Source organism: Symphalangus syndactylus, chromosome 9, assembly GCF_028878055.3.
Source record: "Symphalangus syndactylus isolate Jambi chromosome 9, NHGRI_mSymSyn1-v2.1_pri, whole genome shotgun sequence".
In the NCBI taxonomy this organism is placed as follows: Eukaryota; Metazoa; Chordata; class Mammalia; order Primates; family Hylobatidae; genus Symphalangus; species Symphalangus syndactylus.
Genome location: NC_072431.2, coordinates 121,192,075 through 121,212,435, shown reverse-complemented (window position 1 = coordinate 121,212,435; position 20,361 = coordinate 121,192,075). Strand labels below are relative to the sequence as shown.

At 37.9% G+C, this 20,361-nt stretch overlaps 1 protein-coding gene across 2 annotated transcripts in view; it reads left to right on the top strand.

Moving 5' to 3' along the window:
* ADAMTSL1 (ADAMTS like 1) overlaps positions 1 to 20,361 on the top strand; it is a 956,380-nt gene that overhangs the window by 559,922 nt on the left and 376,097 nt on the right. For both annotated transcript variants that reach the window (XM_063609087.1, XM_055294157.1), the window contains one exon: positions 11,024 to 11,069. Coding sequence is in view for 1 of the 2 variants with exons in the window: in XM_055294157.1 (XP_055150132.1) it covers positions 11,024 to 11,069 (46 nt within the window). In the remaining variant the exon portion in view is untranslated. The remainder of the gene's footprint in view (positions 1 to 11,023; positions 11,070 to 20,361) is intronic.

The window sequence follows — 20,361 nt, the reverse complement described above, 5'->3', positions numbered from 1 at the left end:
CAGAATTTGTTATTCCTCTTGAGTGTTTTGTAAAGAGTCTCAGGAATGTAGAATTTTTATTTTATTTTATTTTATTTTATTTTATTTTATTTTATTTTATTTTATTTTATTATACTTTAAGTTCTAGGGTATATGTGCACAACGTGCAGCTTTGTTACATATGTATACATGTGCCATGTTGGTTTGCTGCACCCATTAACTCGTCATTTACATTAAGTCTATCTCCTAATGCTGTCCCTCCCCGCTCCCCACACCCCACGACAGGCCCCAGTGTGTGATGTTCCCCTTCCTGTGTCCATGTGTTCTCATGGTCCAATTCCCACCTATGAGTGAGAACATGTGACGTTTGGTTTTTTTCTCCCTGTGATAGTTTGCTGAGAATGATGGTTTCCAGCTTCATCCATGTCCCTACAAAGGACATGAACTCATCATTTTTTATGGCTGCATAGTATTCCATGGTGTATATGTGCCACATTTTCTTAATCCAGTCAATCATTCATGGACATTTGATTTGCTTCCAAGTCTTTGCTATTGTGAATAGTGCCACAATAAACATGTGTGCATGTGTCTTTATAGCAGCATGATTTATAATCCTTTCGGTATATACCCAGTAATGAGATGGCTGGGTCAAATGGTATTTCTAGTTCTAGATCGTTGAGGAATTGCCACACTGACTTCCACAATGGTTGAACTAGTTTACAGTCCCACCAACAGTGTAAAAGTGTTCCTGTTTCTCCACATCCTCTCCAGCACCTGTTTTTTCCTGACTTTTTAATGATCACCATTCTAACTGGTGTAAGATGGCATCTCATTGTGGTTTTGATTTGCATTTCTCTGATGGCCAGCGATGATGAGCATGTTTTCATGTGTCCGTTGGCTGCATAAATGTCTTCTTTTGAGAAGTGTCTGTTCATATCCTTTGCCCACTTTTTGATGGGGTTGTTTGTTTTTTTCTTGTAAATTTGTTTGAGTTCTTTTTAGATTCTGGATATTAGCCTTTTGTCAGATAAGTAGATTGCAAACATTTTCTCCCATTTTGTAGGTTGTCTGTTCGCTCTGATGGTAGTTTCTTTTGCTGTGCAGAAGCTCTTTAGTTTAATTAGGTCCCATTTGTCCATTGTGGCTTTTGTTGCCATTGCTTTTGGTGTTTTAGACATGAAGTCCTTGCCCATGCCTATGTCCTGAATGGTATTGCCTAGGTTTTCTTCTAGGGTTTTTATGGTTTTAGGGCTAATATTTAAGTCTTTAATCCATCTCAAATTAATTTTTGTATAAGGTATAAGGAAGGAATCCAGTTTCAGCTTTCTCCATATGGCTAGCCAGTTTTCCCAGCACCATTTATTGAATAGGGAATCCTTTCCCCATTGCTTGTTTTTGTCAGGTTTGTCAAAGATCAGATGGTTGCAGAGGTGTGGTATTATTTCTGAGGACTCTGTTCTGTTCCATTGATCTATGTCTCTGTTGTGGTACCAGTACCATGCTGTTTTGGTTACTGTAGCCTTGTAGTATAGTTTGAAGTCAGGTAGCATGATGTCTCCAGCTTTGTTCTTTTAGCTTAGGATTGACTTGGCGATGTGGGCTCTTTTTTGGTTCCATATGAACTTTAAAGTAGTTTTCTCCAATTCTGTGAAGAAAGTCATTGGTAGCTTGATGGGGATGGCATTAAATCTACAAATAACCTTGGGCAGTATGGCCATTTTCATGATGTTGATTCTTCCTATCCATTAGCATGGAATGTTCTTCCATTTGTTTGTATCCTCTTTTATTTCGTTGAGCAGTGGTTTGTAGTTCTCCTTGAAGAGGTCCTTCACATCCCTTGTAAGTTGGATTCCTAGGTATTTTATTCTCTTTGAAGCAATTGTGAATGGGAGTTCACTCATGATTTGGCTCTCTGTTTGTCTGTTATTGGTGTATAAGAATGCCTGTGATTGTTGCACACTGATTTTGTATCCTGAGACTTTGTTGAAGTTGCTTATCAGCTTAAGGAGATTTGGGGCTGAGACAATGGGGTTTTCTAAATATACAATCATGTCATCTGCAAACAGGGACAATTTGACTTCCTCTTTTCCTAATTGAATACCCTTCATTTCCTTCTCCTGCCTGATTGCCCTGGCCAGAACTTCCAACACTATGTTGAATAAGAGTGGTGAGAGAGGGCATCCCTGTCTTGTGCCAGTTTTCAAAAGGAATGCTTCCAGTTTTTGCCCATTCAGTATGATATTGGCTGTGGGTTTGTCATAGATAGCTCTTATTATTTTGAGATATGTCCCATCAATACCTAATTTATTGAGAGTTTTTAGCATGAAGGGTTGTTGAATTTTGTCAAAGGCCTTTTCTGCATCTATTGAGATAATCATGTGGTTTTTGTCTTTGGTTCTGTTTATATGATGGATTACGTTTATTGATTTGCATATGTTGAACCAGCCTTACATCCCAGGGATGAAGCCCACTTGATCATGGTGGATAAGCTTTTTGATGTGCTGCTGAATTCGGTTTGCCAGTATTTTACTGAGGATTTTTGCGTCGATGTTCATCAAGGGTATTTGTCTAAAATTCTCTTTTTTGGTTATGTCTCTGCCAGGCTTTGGTATCAGGATGATGCTGGCCTCATAAAGTGAGTGAGGGAGGATTCCCTCTTTTTCTATTGATTGGAATAATTTCGGAAGGAATGGTACCAGCTCCTCCTTGTACCTCTGGTAGAATTCAGCTGTGAATCCGTCTGGGTCCTGGACTTTTTTTGGTTGGTAGGCTATTAATTATTGTCTCAATTTTAAAGCCTGTTATTGGTCTATTCAGGGATTCAACTTCTTCCTGATTTAGTGTTGGGAGGGTGTATGTGTCCAGGAATTTATCCATTTCTTCTAGATTTTCTAGTTTATTTGCATAGAGGTGTTTATAGTATTCTCTGATGGTGGTTTGTATTTCTGTGGGATCGGTGGTGATATCCCCTTTATCATTTTTTATTGTGTCTATTTGATTCTTCTCTCTTTTCTTCTTTATTAGTCTTGCTAGTGGTCTATCAGTTTTGTTGATCTTTTCAAAAAACCAGCTCCTGGATTCATTAATATTTTGAAGGCTTCTTGGGTCTCTATCTCATTCAGTTTTGCTCTGATCTTAGTTACTTCTTGCCTTCTGCTAGCTTTTGAATGTGTTTGCTCTTGCTTCTCTAGTTCTTTCAATTGTGATGTTAGGGTGTCAATTTTACATCTTTCTTGCCTTCTCTTATGGGCACTAATGCTACAAATTTTCCTCTACATACTGCTTTGAATGTGTCCCAGAGATTCTGGTATGTTGTGTCTTTGTTCTCGTTGGTTTCAAATAACTTATTTATTTCTGCCTTCATTTCGTTATGTACCCAGTAGTCATTCGGGAGCAAGTTGTTCAGTTTCCATGTAGTTGAGCGGTTTTGAGTGAGTTTCTTAATCCTGAGTTCTAGTTTGATAGCACTGTGGTCAGAGAGACAGTTTGTTATAATTTCTGTTCTTTTACATTTGCTAAGGAGTACTTTCCTTCCAACTATGTGGTCAATTATGGAATAAGTGCGATGTGGTGCTGAGAAGAATGTATATTCTGTTGATTTGGGGTTCTGTAGATGCCTATTAGGTCTGCTTGGTACAGAGCTAAGTTCAATTCCTGTATATCCTTTTTAACTTTCTGTCTTGTTGATTGTCTAATGTTGACAGTGGGGTGTGAAAGTCTCCCATTATTATTGTGTGGGAGTCTAAGTCTCTTTGTAGGTCTCCAAGAACTTGCTTTACGAATCTGGGTGCTCCTGTATTGGGTGCATATATATTTAGGATAGTTAGCTCTTCTTGTTGAATTGATCCCTTTACCATTATGTAATGGCCTTCTTTGTCTCTTTTGATCTTTGTTGGTTTAAAGTCTGTTTCATCAGAGACTAGGATTGCAACCCCTGCGTTTTTTTGTTTTCCATTTGCTTGGTAGATCTTCCTCCATCCCTTTATTTTGAGCCTATGTGTGTCTCTGTACATGAGATGGGTCTCCTGAATACAGCACACTGATGGATCTTGGCTTTCTATCCAATTTGCCAGTCTGTGTCTTTTAATTGGAGCATTTAGCCCATTTACATTTAAGGTTAATATTGTTACGTGTGAATTTGATCCTGTCATTATGATGTTAGCTGGTTATTTTGCTCATTAGTTGATGTAGTTTCTTCCTAGCATTGATGGTCTTTACAATTTGGCATGATTTTGCAGTGGCTGGTATTTGTTTTTCCTTTCCATGTTTAGTGCTTCCTTCAGGAGCTCTTGTAGGGCAGGCCTGGTGGTAACAAAATCTCTCAGCATTTGCTTGTCTCTAAAGGATTTTATTTCTCCTTCACTTATGAAGCTTAGTTTGGAGAATGTAGATTTTTTTAACTGGCTCTTTTGGGGGCAACCTCCTGCAGTATAGCTCCATTGAGTACTGAAATGCTCATCTGAAGTGACCGGAGAAACCGTGTTCCAGTACTACTTGAAATCCCTTGGTGGGGTTGCAAATCCGCTTGTCTTATTCTAATCTATGGTCACTCTAAGATCCACAATCTAAATGGCCCAGGCTCCCTGGGGCTAGAATTGCAAAACATGGCTTTATGTCTTTTCTCTTGTAAAGAGCTCATAGATTTCTTTGGATGACTGAAAGAAGAGAGATAGGCTTGTATTCACAGTGCTTTAGAAGGCTGAGGTGGGAGGATCACTGGTACCCAGGAGTTTGTGGTTACAGTGAGATATGATAGTGGGACTGCACTCCAGGCTGGGTAACAGAATCAGATGAGATGCTGTCTCAAAAAAGCAAAAGCAAAAACAAAAAAAACAGGTGGACCATCCTGTTTTAAAATTCTTTGCCATAAGTCCGTATTTGAAAGGCAAGTGATATTCAGGGAAATACAGTAACCCATTCTTGCTTAGCAACATTCTTTGTTTTTTAGCAATCAGAGATAAAGCCTGGGGTGCCATGAGCCTAATATAAGTGCAATTCTTCTTAAAAACCCAGAAGTGTTAAATACAGAATGACGAGATTTTCTTGAAACAATTTATTGACACCAGGTGTAAGTCTGGCTATGTCACCAGAATGATCTTTTGCTTAGTGAAGAGATGACATGAATTTCAAGGGAAAAGAGTGATAAATCAAATGCATGCCTCTTTTTAAAAAAGCGTGTGTGAGAAGGGGGATGGGGGAACAAGAAGCCAACAAGTTGTTTGACCCTGGAGAAAAAACTTTTAATTTTTCATGTCAATTCACCTCTCCTCAGGTTGTTAAATGATGACAGTTGAAACTATAACATCAGGATTTTAAGAAGTGGAAGTGTAGATGGTGTATTATGCGTTAATGAGAGACAAAGCATGTATCAAGTCTATACTAATCTCTTAAGTGAATTAAAGTCTGAATAATTCACACATAATAGCTTGTGATTGAGATTATTTCTATTTTTGAGAGAAGGAATTAAATCAAAATGTGACTGGCCAGGAGTAAAGTGGTGATTAAGCAAAGAAGGAACCTTTGATGCAAATTTGAATTAGAATATATATATTATATTTATATATATTCTATATATATACATTATATTTAGAATATATATAAATATAATATATAGAATATATATAAATTATATATAAATTATTATATATATTCTATATATAAATAATTATATATATTATTATTGCTCTGTCGCCCAGGCTGGAATGCAGTGGCACAATCTTGGCTCCCTGCAACCTCTGCCTCCTGGGTTCCAGTGATTCTCCTGCCTCAGCCTCCTGAGTAGCTGCGATTACAGGTGCCTGCCACCACGCCCAGCTAATTTTTGTATTTTTAGTAGAGACGGGGTTTCACCATGTTGGCCAGGCTGGTCTTGAACTCCTGACCTCACATGATCTGCCTATCTTGGCCTCCCAAAATGCTGGGATTACAGGCATGAGTCACCACACCTGGCCTATTTTTTTATTTTTATTTTTATTTTATTTTAAGTTTGGGGTACATGTGCAGGATATGCAGGTTTGTTACAAAGGTAAAAATGTGCCATGGTAGTTTGCTGCACAGATCAACCCATCCCCTAGGTATTGAGCATTCATTAGCTATTCTTTCTGGTACTCTCCCTCCCCACAGCCTCCCCTGGCCCCAGTGTGTGTTACCCCGCATGTATACATGTGTTCTCACCCCTCATGTATACATGTGTTCTCATCATTCAGCTCCCACTTGTAAGTGAGATTGATTTTCTGTTCCTCCATTAGTTTGCTGAGGACAATGGGTTTCCAGCTCCATCCATATCCCTGCAAGGGGCATGATCTTGTTCTTTTTATGGCTGCATAGTATTCCATGGTCTATATGGACCACATTTTCTTTTTCCAGTCAATAATTAGTGGCCATTTGGGTTGATTCCATGTCTTTGCTATTGTGAATAGTGCTACAAGAAACATAGGTGTGCATGTTACATTTTTATATTAAAATATATTCTAATACTTATATTTTGTTCTTTCATGCTTGACCCAGTTTCTGAGTTCATAATTGATATAGTTCTGAACTCCCTAAACACGGTGCTGTAACTATTTTATAGTTTATGTTGGGAGGACATATTTATTTAAATCCTCTCTTATCATTTGTCTATAGCTTTCCTCAGACATTATTTTGGACTGAAATTTCAAATGTTTGTTTTCATCCCCAGAGGTAAATTTTACTTTGTAAAAATGTGAAAGAAATCGCTCAGCTGTTTTATATTAACGACCTGTTAAAAAAAAAAAGGAAAACATTTTTTACTGCTTAATTCTCAGACAGGGATTTTGTGCCCAGATAAATGCCTTGGATGAAGAAATTCACACTTGGCAGGAATTAAATCCTTGTGGTGGAATGGTCACTTAGCCACTTATGTGAAATTTATATTCAAATTTCATAAATTTTAACTTTCAAAAATATAAGCTTCTCTGCACTGAAGTTCTTTCACATTGCATTTTACTGATGAACATGGGTTTCTTGGAGATGTTCCAATGTGTGTCTACCTGTGTTTTTCTAGAAATGGATTTACCAGAATTGAGAAGTAGTTTATGAACTGATATAATAACAAGGCACAGTCAACCCTCAGGTCTATTCCCTTCTCAGCTTTCCGAATTTTTAGCTTAGTGTTAGTATGCTATGTATCTTGAGCACATCATGTTCCTTTTCTTATTGTTTGGTAGACTTAGGAGTTAGTCACGCCTAGATTCCAATCCCTGGTTCACTTTTCTGTGTATGTAGCTTTAAACCTCAGCTTTCTCTGCCTCAGTTTTATCATCTATTAAATAGGAATAATAAAATTTTGCAGAGTTGTTGGAAGGTTAGAGATAATATACGCAGAATACCTAACACTGGGCCAAATATCTATAGCAGGCACTGAATAAATAGTAGAGACTAGTTAGTGTTTCTATTATAATCCACAATTTAATAGTAGAGACTAGTTAGGGTTTCTATTATAATCCACAATTTAATAGTAGAGACTAGTGTTTCTATTGTAATCCACAATTTGATAATGTCTTCCAATAATGATCACCTTGCCGTACTTAAGCATTACCACCTTAATATCATATTTCAGTCAAATTAAAGAAGCTCTCAAAAGAGTAATACATTAAAGGGAAGATAGTTCAAAGGCATCCATAAATTACCTGCAAATCCATATTAGGCATTAGACAACTACAGGATATTCTTTGGAAATTATAACAAGCGGGTTTTCTTTGCTTTGCTTTTGTTTTGCTTTGCTTTTCCTAAATAATAAGTATTTAAATCAATCTTTTACATTCTGTGCAGATATCTCCTATTATTCAATGATGCCTGTAAAATTTGTGTAGGTATTTGCAGGTTAAAATATCTGGGAAAAGGCTCATTAAACTATTAAAACAAGTATTTTTCCCCTTTGTTTTGTGTAGGAAGCAGTATCTCTGTAATAATCCCTTGGCATTTGAACAGAGCTTTTGTACATTATTTCAGTTGGTGATCCTAACTTTATGCATAGGCATTCCTATATTCATTTGGCAGATAAGGAAACTAAGACCCTAAGAGAGCAAGAGGTTTATGCAAGTGGAAGAACCAAATCTATATCCCAGATCTTCAGGCTCCTAATTCAGATTTGTTTCCATAATTATTTTCATGGATATAAGGTTAGGTAAAAATTTTTTAAAAAGGATGAAAAACATATACTATTAAAGTCCCAATAGTTAACACCAGGGTTTGCCTTTTAAAAGTGAAATCTCACCATTGAATCTCCTCTGTTTTAATACCTTCAGTGGTTCCCCTTTGTGTATTACAAAGTTCAAAATTAGAAGGTATTTCGCTCACCTACTGCAATTCCCCATGTAAACCCTAAATCCCCAAAAACCAGAACTGTTTGAAAATTTGCAGGCATGCCAGATCTTTTTATGCCTCTATGCCTTTGCTTAGTTTCTTCTTCATATATCCTTGACCTCCTTTCAATAGCTATTATGTTTTTACATCTATTATGTACTTAATTAATCAAACGTCTACATAATGCTTACTGTGTCCTAGGCACTTTCTGAAGTGATTCACAACTACTAACTCAGTTAATTCTCATAATTCCAGGAGATAAGTAATATCATCCCATTTTACCGAAGATAGAACTGAGATACAGAGCCAAGATTCTAGAAAGCAGAGCCTGTTTTTAAACTGAGTACTCTTAACCACTGCACTGTGCTACACATGCAGCAGGAACTTCAAAATTGAAAAGCATACCACATTTTGCAAAAACACCGATGTCTAGATGGGATGCTACCAAAGACCTCCCAGTTTTAGAATTCAATTACCTTGTAAATTTACTGTCAGCTGGAACCTAGCTCTCATATTGTTGGAGTCAGAAACCTGATATTTTTCAGCAATAGCACCAAGAACACATCCTTTTCTTGGGGGTGTACTCACAATAACTCAGCCTATGAGATGAATATTTCAAACTAGAATGCCAGTTGATTAATTTACAGCAAGGAACAGAACTGTCCATCACATGGACCAGAGTACCCACGTCAGCATGGCCAGCCCTCTCTGTTCTCAGCAGTCATGAAAATCCAGATCACTCTTGGCGAGTAGCTTGATCAACCTGACACCGTAGTGAGGGGTGGTACTTGGATGAGCTGAATGTTCATCGGTATCAGCAAGGTCAGCATGAGTCATCTGTGTGGAGATTGCAGCAGTCTTGTCAATGGGACATGCAGGACTTGAAACTCATTGGCTTTTTGTCCAGGACATTGCTGGACTGGACACTGACAAACATGTGTCTTTGTCGTGCTCCTTATTTCTATGGTTTCAGTGTGTGGCCAGCCATTCCTTTTCTATTTTTAATGCATAGTAATAGTCAGTCTGATTACAGTCAAGTCTTTAGGAATGGGACCCTTTCTATATTTTTAAGATGGTCTGTGTATAATTGTGTTGTCAGATGACATTTTCCTTCTGGTAACATTCTCAAGACCTAATACAAATACTATATGCATTTCTTACACCGAATTATATGACTAATTTTCTTAATAACAAAGACCAAGTCATATTCATTCTTCTTTGTATTCTTCGTAGTAATTTCATTGCCAAACACATAACAGAAGCTCTGTGAACGTTTATTGAACAAAAAAGTAAATTAGGAGGCATTAAAGCATTGTGATCATGAGTGTGTGAGTTCTGAAGCCAGATGGCCTGGTTTCAAATTTTAGCTCTACAACTTAATAGTTGTGTCATTTTGGCAAGTTACTTAACCTTCCTAAGCTTCAGTTTTGTCAAAGTGGATTTGATGATGGTGCTCTATCTCTCCAGGTTTTTGAGAATATTAAATAAATTTATACATATAACAAACTTATAAATGTACCTGGAATTCTAAAACTACTAGGTATTAGTATAATCATTCTCACAGGATTTTGTAGTATATCTTTACCTTTTAAAAAAAGTGTGACATATTTTGAAAAGAGTATGGTACTGTTTTTCATGATTTAAGTGTCAGCATTGAACATTTTATCAAAAGTTGATTGTTTTTATTCATAAGAATTCAGTAAAATGGGAACTCTCATGTATTGCTGGTGGGAGTATGTAATGGTACAACCTTTATGGAATGCATTTTGGCAATATTTATGAAGAGCCTTACAAAAGTTCATTCCCTTTAGTCTAGTAATTCTCCTTCTAGAAATTTATCTATTCCAAAAACACAGTCAGAAACTTTTAATAAAACACATGCACAAAGATGGTTTACCATACTATCATTTATCAAACACCAAAGTGGAAATTACTTAAATGACAAATAATGAAAGAATAATTACGCAAAAAATTACATCATTTGATAGAATATTATGTAGCTCTCAAAATGGTGTTTTTAAAGTTATTTAATACTGTGAGAAAATGCCTCCAAAAAATTTTAAGTGGAAACAAAAACAGGCTACAAAATTGCATAAGCGATGCGATTTTTTTATTTATACTGGAAAGGACTAAATAAATCAAAATAATAGTGATTGTCTTTAGATGAGGCAACTACAGGGGACTTCTTTTTTTTCTTTTTGGTAATCTATCTTTTCCAAAACCTCTATAATGAGTATATATTTTAGAAATAAAAATAATTTTTTAAGAATTATGACTTTCCACATTCTTAGAATTATGATTTTAAGACATGTTGAATATTAATTCCATTAATTCCAGTTTATTTTCAAGATCTAAGTTTTTCAGTGAAATATGTCTACAGTTTTATATCAGAAATAAGAAGAAAGGATTCATTGAATATCAGTTTTTTCGGAAAACTTTGTACTAATATTTATTTGATTAAATATGCACTAAATACTTATTTTGAAAATTTTCGAGGCAAGATAAATACTTAGTTTCAACTCTTACAGAGAAATCAGTTTACATCTATAACTTCTTTAGATCTGCTCAATTTGATTTTTAATAGTAACCCCTCTAAGAACATGCTTAGAAGAAAAGAGAGGCCTTTTTACTAGTATTTAGAGGAAACTTTTATAAGAAAATATTTCTGATTTTGAGCCTTTCATAAGTAGTAATATTTCTTTTTCTTTTTGCAACCTAGGAGCTGTGAAGGAAGAAATATCCGATACAGAACATGCAGTAATGTGGTAAGTATAAGGTTCTGAGATTGTGATCATGTATTTTTGTTAGCACTGAATGGTGCTAAGCAATTTTATAACCTGAGGAGGAAATCAACCAATTAGTATTTCACTGAGAGTTTTTATGTCATCCCGTACTGATTATATGCAGGACTAAAATGATATTTTTAATGTTCCTCAGTATAAACTTTTAATCATTTGAGCAGCTTGAAACTAACTAGACTATTTCAAAACAAGGACTCTACATTTCCTCCCTACTTTCTGCCTTTTTTCATATAGATCTCATGAGGATGAGTAGAGGGGTGATAAAAGGGAAACAAGTTGGGGTATCACGAAATAAATATTAGTAAATCAAACTCAGATTTGACAAACTGATTCATTTATTCAACAAATATCATTCAATGCCAACTATGTGTGAGGCACTACACCAGTACAAGAATAAATAACATATGGTCCCTGTTTTAAACATCTGTAGTATAGTAAGAGGTATAAAGAAGACAGATGTGCATTGCACATAACCACATTCTAGGAAAAAATATGACAAATGCCATAGGAAATAAATAAAGTTCTTTGTGGGTTAAAACAGAGAGAAATCCAAAGGGTCTTAAAGGAAAAGATGATTTGAGATAGGGCTTGGAGGACTATGACTAGCCCATATTGGGTTTGAAGGGTTGACAGTCAGTCCAGTGGAGAGGACATAATGGGCAACTTTGGAGGCAGGAATGTCTGAACACTAGTTTCAGTAGAGTTGAGTATAGCAGTATAAAAGAGAAGAATTGAAATATGTTTTTGAGGTTATACCATAAAAAGATTTGAATGTTAGTCTTCAAAGTTTATTTTAGTTCAGTGAATAATGGGAGTCACTAGAGCAAGAGTATGGTGTTACAGAGTTTCCCTTTTAGAAAGGTGAATTTTTTGGTGATACAAGGGTTGCACTGGAACAGGAAATGGATGAGGAGCAAGAAGTAATGAAGGCTTAAGCCTTCATTAGTAGTCGCAGCTACTCAGGAGGCTGAGGCAGGAGGATCCCTTGAGCCCAAGAGTTCAAGACCATCATGGGGAGCATAGCAAAACCCTGTCTCTTATAACAAAGAAGAAGAAGAAGGAGGAGCACTTAAACCCAGAGGAAATACTAAATAGATACAAGAGAGATCAAAATTAAGTTCACTCTGCAAGACTTGAAAAGCATTTGAAAGTAGAGTGATAAGTTGAAGTGGGAATAAAGGAAACAAAGAGGTATATGCATATTTAGGGCTTTTGTACTTGCCGATCCCTCTGTTGAAGAAGCTCTTTCTTCAATATGATGGGCATTTTTATTATTCCACATTTCCCTTCCGCATTGCCCAGCAGATATTCTCTATGAGGGCTCTGCCCCTGCAACAGACTTTTGCCTGGACATCCAGGCATTTTCATACATTCTCTGAAATCTAGGAAGAGGTTCCCAAACCTCAATTCTTCTGCACACCTGCAGGACCACCACCACACGGAAGCTGCCAAGGCTTGGGGCTTGCACCCCCTAAAGCAATGGCCTGAGCTGTACCTTGGCCACTTTTAGCCACAGCTGGAGTGGCTGGGACACAGGGCACCAAGTCCATCCAGAGGCTGCCTAGAGCAGGGGGCCCCGGACCTGGCCCAGGAAACCATTTTTCTCTTCTAGGCCTCTGGGCCTGAGATGGGAGGGGCTTCCAGGTAGGTGTCTGACATGCTCCGGAGACATTTTCCCCATCGTCTTGGTGATTAACATTCATCTCCTCATTACTTATGCAAATTTTTGCAGCAGGCTTGAATTTCTCCCAGAAAAAATGTGTTTCTATTTCATCATCAGGCTGCAAATTTTCCAAAGTTTTATGCTCTGCTTCCTCTTCAATGCTTCGTCACTTAGAAATTTCTTCTGCCAGATACCTTAAATCATCTCTCTCAAGTTCAAAGTTACACAGATCTCTAGGGAAGGGGCAAAATGCCACCAGCCTCTTTGCTAAAGCATAAACAAGAGTCACCTTTGCTCTAGTTCTCAACAAGTTCCTCTTCTCCATCTGAGACCACCTCAGCCTGGACTTTGTTGTCCATATCACTATCAGCATTTTGATCAAAGCCATTCAACAAGACTGTAGGAAGTTCCGAACTTTCCCACATCTTCCTGTCTTCTGAGCCCTCCAAGTATCTAGGAAGTTCCAAACTTTCCCACATTTTCCTGTGTTCTTCTTAGCCCTCCAAACTGTGCCAGCCTCTGCCAGTTACCCAGTTCTAAAGTCACTTCCACATTTTCAAGTATCCTTATAGCAGCACCCCACTCCTGATACCAGTTTACTGTATTAGTCCGTTCTTATGCTGCTTTAAGGACATACCCAACACTGGGTAATTTGGAAAAAAGAGATTTAATTGACTCACAGTTCTTCAGGGGTGGGGATTGTAAGTAGGAAACTTACAATCATGGCAGAAGGGGAAGCAAAGACATCTTTCTTCACAGGTGTCAGGAGAAAGAAGAATGAGAACTGAGTGAAGGGAGAAGCCCCTTATAAAATCATCAGATCTTGTGAGAACTTACTGTCATGAGAATAGCATGAGGGAAATGGCCCCCATGAGTCAATTATCTCCACCTGGTTCTTCTCTTGACACACGGGGATTATGGGAAGTACAATTTAAGATGAGATTTGGGTGGGGACACAGCCAAACCATATCAGACTCTGACCTCATATTACTTAAAATCCATAGCACTCCATGGGCCAAAATCTTTATAGCTTGTAGAATCAAACTGACACTGCATTTTTTTTATGAGAATCTAGATTCTTCAAATAATTTGAAGCTTTATTTTCTTGGTTTTAGTGATAACAGAAGCAGCATTGCCAAAAAACACAAAAAAAAATTTTAAGAAAGAATATTTTCATGATCACATCCCAGTTTTTCAAATTAGGAAGTTTAGAACAATTCAGTTAAATATTCTTTGTTAGATGCTTGATTTAGAAAAACTTGAGAGTCTCTTAGGTAAATCTCCACAGTCATCTTTAATCCCTGGACAGCTTCCTTGGGGCATTTCTGAATGACTTCATCTCCAAAGATTCAGCCTCTTTTCCTATTTTTTGTAGAACTGCTACATATAACTTTTTGGGGAGTTCGTATTCCCCAGGGTAATATGAGGAGTAGAAAACATCTCCCCAGTTTCCGATTTTTTTTTTTTGTTTTCCTGAAAAATCAGCTCACAGGCTTTTAAAAATTTATTGCCAACCACTCTATAAGTAGTTTGTCGATACAAGAAAGTTAAAGTTCCCATAATGTTTGCATAGGTCTCATAGTCATGTTACTTTCTTATGTTCTGTGTAGCTGGTTCAAGAAGACTATTTTCATTCCTAAGGACAGAGTTTATCTAATCTTTCCCATTTTACAGTTCCCTGCTCTATTCTAAGGAAGCAGCAAGGTCCTCCCTCTCTGGAAGGAAAGACAAAGATTCTATTGGTAGACAATAGGTGTGAGCTAGCAAACCAGTCAAACAGGTCATTTAGGTCTCAGAGATTTCACCACAAGACTAAGTGAAGGAAGCTCTCAGAAAGGTTTTCTTAGGTCATATCTTCACATTAAACCTCAAATTTGAACCCCTTGAACTTAATTAGGGATTTTAAAGTGACTTCCAATGTGTTTAGAGTACTTATAAACTGTTTCTTTTGCACTATCCTTAAGGTTCATATGAGTTGGTATTTAGGAGACAGTGACCATAATTAGCAACATAATAGGCCACGCTGCTTGTGGTAGCTGGTGGTGCACTTAATTTCTTTATTAAATTCTTTGTTGCTCACTACAACATTTTACTGTTTTTAAGACAACAATATGTATTAAGCCCAAGAATTGTTATTGGTCCTGGGGTTCATTGTTAAATAAAACCAAGACCCAATTCTCCTGAACCTTTCGTTCTAATGGAGAAAAAGAGATTACAAACAAGCGTGCAAACAAATTATTTAAAAGGAAATATATCAGATAGCAGTTGGTGCAGTGCAGAAAATTAAGCTATTGGTAGCTAGTTCAGAGAGGAAGTTCAGAAAATCCACTTGAGGAGTAACACTTGAATAACAAGAAGGAAACAGCTATATGAATCTTAAGGAGTTGCAATCCAGAAAGGACAGCTAGTGCAAAGGCTGTGAAGTAAGAGAAAGTTTGCTGTGTCAAGGAAAGCATAAAGCCAATATACCTAAAGTCTAGTGGGCAAGAGGAAGAGTATTGGAAGATAAGAAAAAATCAAAACCAGAGGTAGGTGGGAGCTAGATCATGCAGGACACTGTAAAGTATTTACGTTATATTTTAAGTACAAAAATTAGCTGCTGGATGGCCAGGCACCATGGCTCACACCGGTAATCCCAAAGTTTTGGGCATGGAGGGGTGAGGCAGAAGGGTCACTTGAGGCCAGGAATTTGAGACTAGCCTGAGAAACATAGCAAGACCTTGTTTCTATGAAACAAGAATAAAATATTGGCATGGTGGTGTGCACCTGTTGTCCCAGCTACTGGGGAGGCCGAGACAGGAGGATTGCTTGAGCCCAGGAGTTTGAAGTTGCAGTGAGCCTTGTTTACACCGCTGCACTCAAGACTGGAAGACAGAGCAAGACCTTGTCTCTATTTAAAAAAAAAAAAAGGAGAAGAAGAAGAAGAAAGAAGAAGAGAAGGAAGAAGAAGAAAGAAGAAGAAGGAAGAAGAAGAAGAAGAAAGAAGAAGAGGAGGAAAAGGAAGAAGAAGAAGAACGAGGAGGAGGAGGAGGAGGAGGAGGAAGCTCCCGGATAATTTTAAGCAGGGGAGAGTAGAACAGGACTTATAATGAAAAAGATTGGTTTGGCTGCAGGCTCACTCTGGAGAATGGATGCAAAGCAGGGGGAAGGAGCAGAAATTCCAGGAGGGGGGTCACTGCGGTAGTTCAGGTGGGTGCCAATGGTTGTGTGGACTAGAGTGGCTCTGGTGGGAAGATTTGAGTATGTTCTAGAGATAGAATGGCTTTTCCTAAGTTACGGTGCCTCATCCTCAATTTGACATGATTCATTCTTGTGATCTCCAGCATTGTTTTGTGGAACAAGAGGCAAAGGCCGCACAACATTATAGCCAGACAGAACAGAATGATTATGGCAAGTTTATAATTTCTTTGAGCCTCAGTTTCTACACTCAAACAGTGAGAGATTTGAAATGAATGACCTCAAAGGTCCTGTCCACCTCTGAAATTCTGTAATTCTTAAGAAGTATCACATCTGGACTATACTGGATTTGGATCTGAATGCAGATTAATGAAGATGTCTATGCTAGTTTAGTAACTGGCATGACTATAGTGAAAAGATTCATAGCGAGGGATAAAGTAGAGTCAGAGCAAAGAGAGTCAATGTGGAGAGTGGAAGCAAAGTTCTCATCCTTGCTGTAAAATTGACCATCCATCTTGACCAGTAATTCTCATTGAGGTTGTGAAAATTCATGACATTCACAGAGTTGTTCATGTGGTTATTAACGGTGGGCATAAGGTAAATTCCCATTTGGTCTATATGTCTATTTTTCTCATAAGGCCTTTGTATATCACAAAGTCAGGAAACACTTGCTGCTTTATGTCAAGGATCAAATGGAACATATGGAAGAAACAATAACTCTGCTACAGGTCTTCCTTGGCCAGAATTTGAAAGAAACTGTTGAAACAACATTCAGACCAGAGAAATAACCCTGAAGTCTAGAGAGGTGCTCTAGTAAATAATAACAGCTGCGAGAGTTGGTCAGTGAGCCTGCACGCTGGACTCTTTCCAGCCAAGAAGCACTCTAAGATGGGAAGTAGGCTACTGAACTTTCCCATAATCTAGTCCTTATTATTCTAGCAGTTGAAAATAAGGCATGATGCTACTTGCCAGGGCCATTTATTTTTTGCTTATTCACTTATTCATTCTCTTGATCAATCAGTTTTAAAACAGCATTTCTTGAACACCCAACTCCTGTTCTGCACTAGGGATATTAGGAGTTGCCACCATCAATAAAGAGATAGGCAGCTTGCCCTTGGGGGAAGTCAGAGGCTAGGAGAAAAGACAAATACACAAACACAAAACTAAATAAAGTGTGATGCACGCTATCAGTATGGAGGTAAGAAGAAAGTGCTAAGTCATGGAAGGACCATGTCTGATTCTTTCACCGCTGTATACGCAGGGTCTGGCATTCAGTGTCTGACACCATGCCTCTTGCACTGTGAACCGGGAAACGCAGAAAACTCACAGAACTGCCTCAGGTTATTTTAAATATTCAAGGGAAACATATCAAGACTTAACATATGTTGAGCACTCTTTGAACCATTTGATCGTGCTGTATTCCTTTCTATGACATCTCATCTTCGTAAAGCTGGGTTTGCTTTGATAAAAAGCAAGTACTGTGACAAAAATAACATGGAATAGGAAACAAGAATGAGGATTGTCCAATCTGATTCCAGGCTTTGGGAAGTAGTACAGGCACACACATCCCATTAGTAAATAAACGTTATTTATGAATGAAGTAAAATAGTACTTTTCTCTCAAGTTATATGCATTGTTTTTTCAAATGGCTATTAAGTCATCAGGACACAAATATATATTAAGTTGCTTGGACCTAACTGCTTAATAAATGGAATTGTTTGGTATTCCTGTTGGCCTAGGAGTACCACAAAAAACTTACCCAGACATTAATGGTGCTGTAAACAGAAATTAAGAGCCTCTGATCCAACTCACTGTAGTCATTCAACACATAGGATGAATAAAAAAATGCATGACATTCTAAATAAGGTAACAGTTGAGCTGAGCTTTAAAAGATGAAAGGGATTTTTTCAGGCTGCAATGAGAGAAAGAGAGAGAGACAGAGTTAGTTTTCTGAAAAATGGAAGTAGAGTCAACAATATCCACTGGGATTTACCAGGTCTCAGAAAACTTTTTCTAGGCAGTGGGGTATAATATTAACAGAGCAAGATAATGCCCCTGTTCTTATGAAGCTTATATTATGTGTGAGAAGGCAGATGATAAAGTTTTAAGAGATCACAGTTTCATATAGTGAATGATTATGCTACACTTGATCTTAGCTAAAAGGCTGAGAAGTGATAGTGAATGATTATGAAAGAAATAAAGCAGAGTAATGGGATAGAGAGTGACACAGGGATGGAGGGTTGCTCTACATGAGGTGGTCAGGAAATTCTCTCTAAGGGACATTTAAATGTCCTTAGTATGTGTGGAAGGTGAGGCATGAAGGAGGCATGGTGGCCTGTGGGTCATTTTATCAGGTGCAGTACAAAGTATATTGTGCGGAAAGAAGTGGGATATTTTTCTGTGCTGAAGAGTCTGAACTTAGCCCCAGATGTTATTTCATAAGGGACATTCTTAGCCCCTCACTCAGAGTGATGAGCTTTGGAAGAGCAGAAGGCTGAAAGAAAACTTGGTGGCTCTATCTACCCCTTCTGTGCATTTCTCTTCTCCCAGGCCCGGTCTGCCAGTCTCAGGTGAAATATATCCAAGGCAGGAGAGGGATTTCTTAACCTCAAGTAGGAAGACTCTTAAGTGAGAAAGAAATTCTAATTGCAAGAATGTTGATTTCTTCCTAATAAATGTGCCGAATCCCCCACCTATTAGAGAGGGCCTCCAAGGACCTGGCTGCTGCTTCACTCCGCCACAGATGCACTCTCTCCAGTAGTGGACCAAAGAAGTACACTTCTCCCCAGACCCATCCATGCTTCAATCTTTCCTGACCTACCCAGCTGGAAAACAGAAATTTCCTTCATACTATATAACCTCCCCTGAGATAGACATTGCTCTCATGTTAAAGTCAGATGGGACATGTCTTTTCTAAGTCACTTGATGAAGGCTTGATTTGTATGCTGATATAACAAAATTGGGAGCAGGCTCTCCTATCTTTCGGAGTCTACATGTATTCTGCATTTGGACAATCTCTAAAAGGCTATTACAATGTATGAGTGGCCAGGTGCAGTGGCTCATGCCTGCAATCCCGGCACTTTGGGAGGCCGAGGCGGGCAGATCACCTGAGGTCAGGAGTTAAGACCAGCCTGGTCAACATGGTGAAACACCGTCTCTACTAAAAATACAAAAATTATCTGGGTGTTGTGGTGCGCACCTGTAATCCCAGCTACTCGGGAGGCTGAAGCAGGAGAATCGCTTGAAACCAGGAGGTGGAAGTTGCAGTGAGCCGAGATTGTGTCATTGCACTCCAGACTGGGCAACAGGAGCAAAACTCCATCTCAAAAAAAAAAAAAAAAGATGTATGGGTGGGAGGAGTTTGGAGAGTAATTTAAAGGATCCATTTTTCACTTTTCAATCCCATGGATAATGAGGACTTAAAGCAGTGTTATGTAGCAGAAAGAATATGGGCCCTCTAGAGTCCTGAGCTGCCACTTACCAGTTATGTGCTTTCAAACAAATTTATTAACCTCTCTCAATCTCAGTTTTCTTATATATAAAAATATCCTTCTAATATATGTACAAACAGAAAATGTTAATACAATGTTAATGGTAATTTTAAAATTGGAAACAAATGGAGGATGGTTGGTTAAATAAGGTGTGATATGTTCATAGCATGGAATGCTATACAGTCATTAAAAAGATTAAGGTGGATCTATTTGTACAAACCTGTGAGTTCTTCCAAATTGTCTTGTTAAGGGTTAAAAAAAGCAAACTGTGGAGTAATAACCTATAGTATGATCTCAGTTTTTAAAAATCCCCAGACTGAAATGTGTCTGGTTGTGTGGCACCATCCCAAGGCATTGAAGGACACACATCCAACTGATCACCTAATACAGAGCAGGGAGGGACTGAATAAGTTAGGGAGACTTTCATTTTTTATTCTATATGCTTTTATAGTGTTTTAATTTTTATAATGAACACATATTCCTGTATTTGTAGTATAATTTTAAAGAAAATACAAAACAAAAGAAGATGAGGTTGGGAGAAAATATTTTATACATAATTGAGTTTTTGTTTTTGAAACAAAGAAAAAAAATACCACCTCCCAGAGTTCTGCTGAAGATTCTGTGAGAAAATGTCTAAAATGCACTCAGCCTGGTACCTGACTCAGTCATGTTGGCTCTACTCTTCCTCATTACTTGTTATGTTCTGAATTATGTCCTCACTCCGTTATGTGTTGGACTCCTAAACCCCCACACCTCAAAATGTAACTATCTTTGGAGTTGTGGTCTTTAAAGATGTAATTAAGTTAAAATAAGATCATTAAGGTGGGCCCTAAATCAATATGACTGGTGGTCTTTAAAGAAGATATTAGGATACAGACACACAGAGAGAAGACATGTGAAGACACAGAAGAAGGCTGCCTTCCAC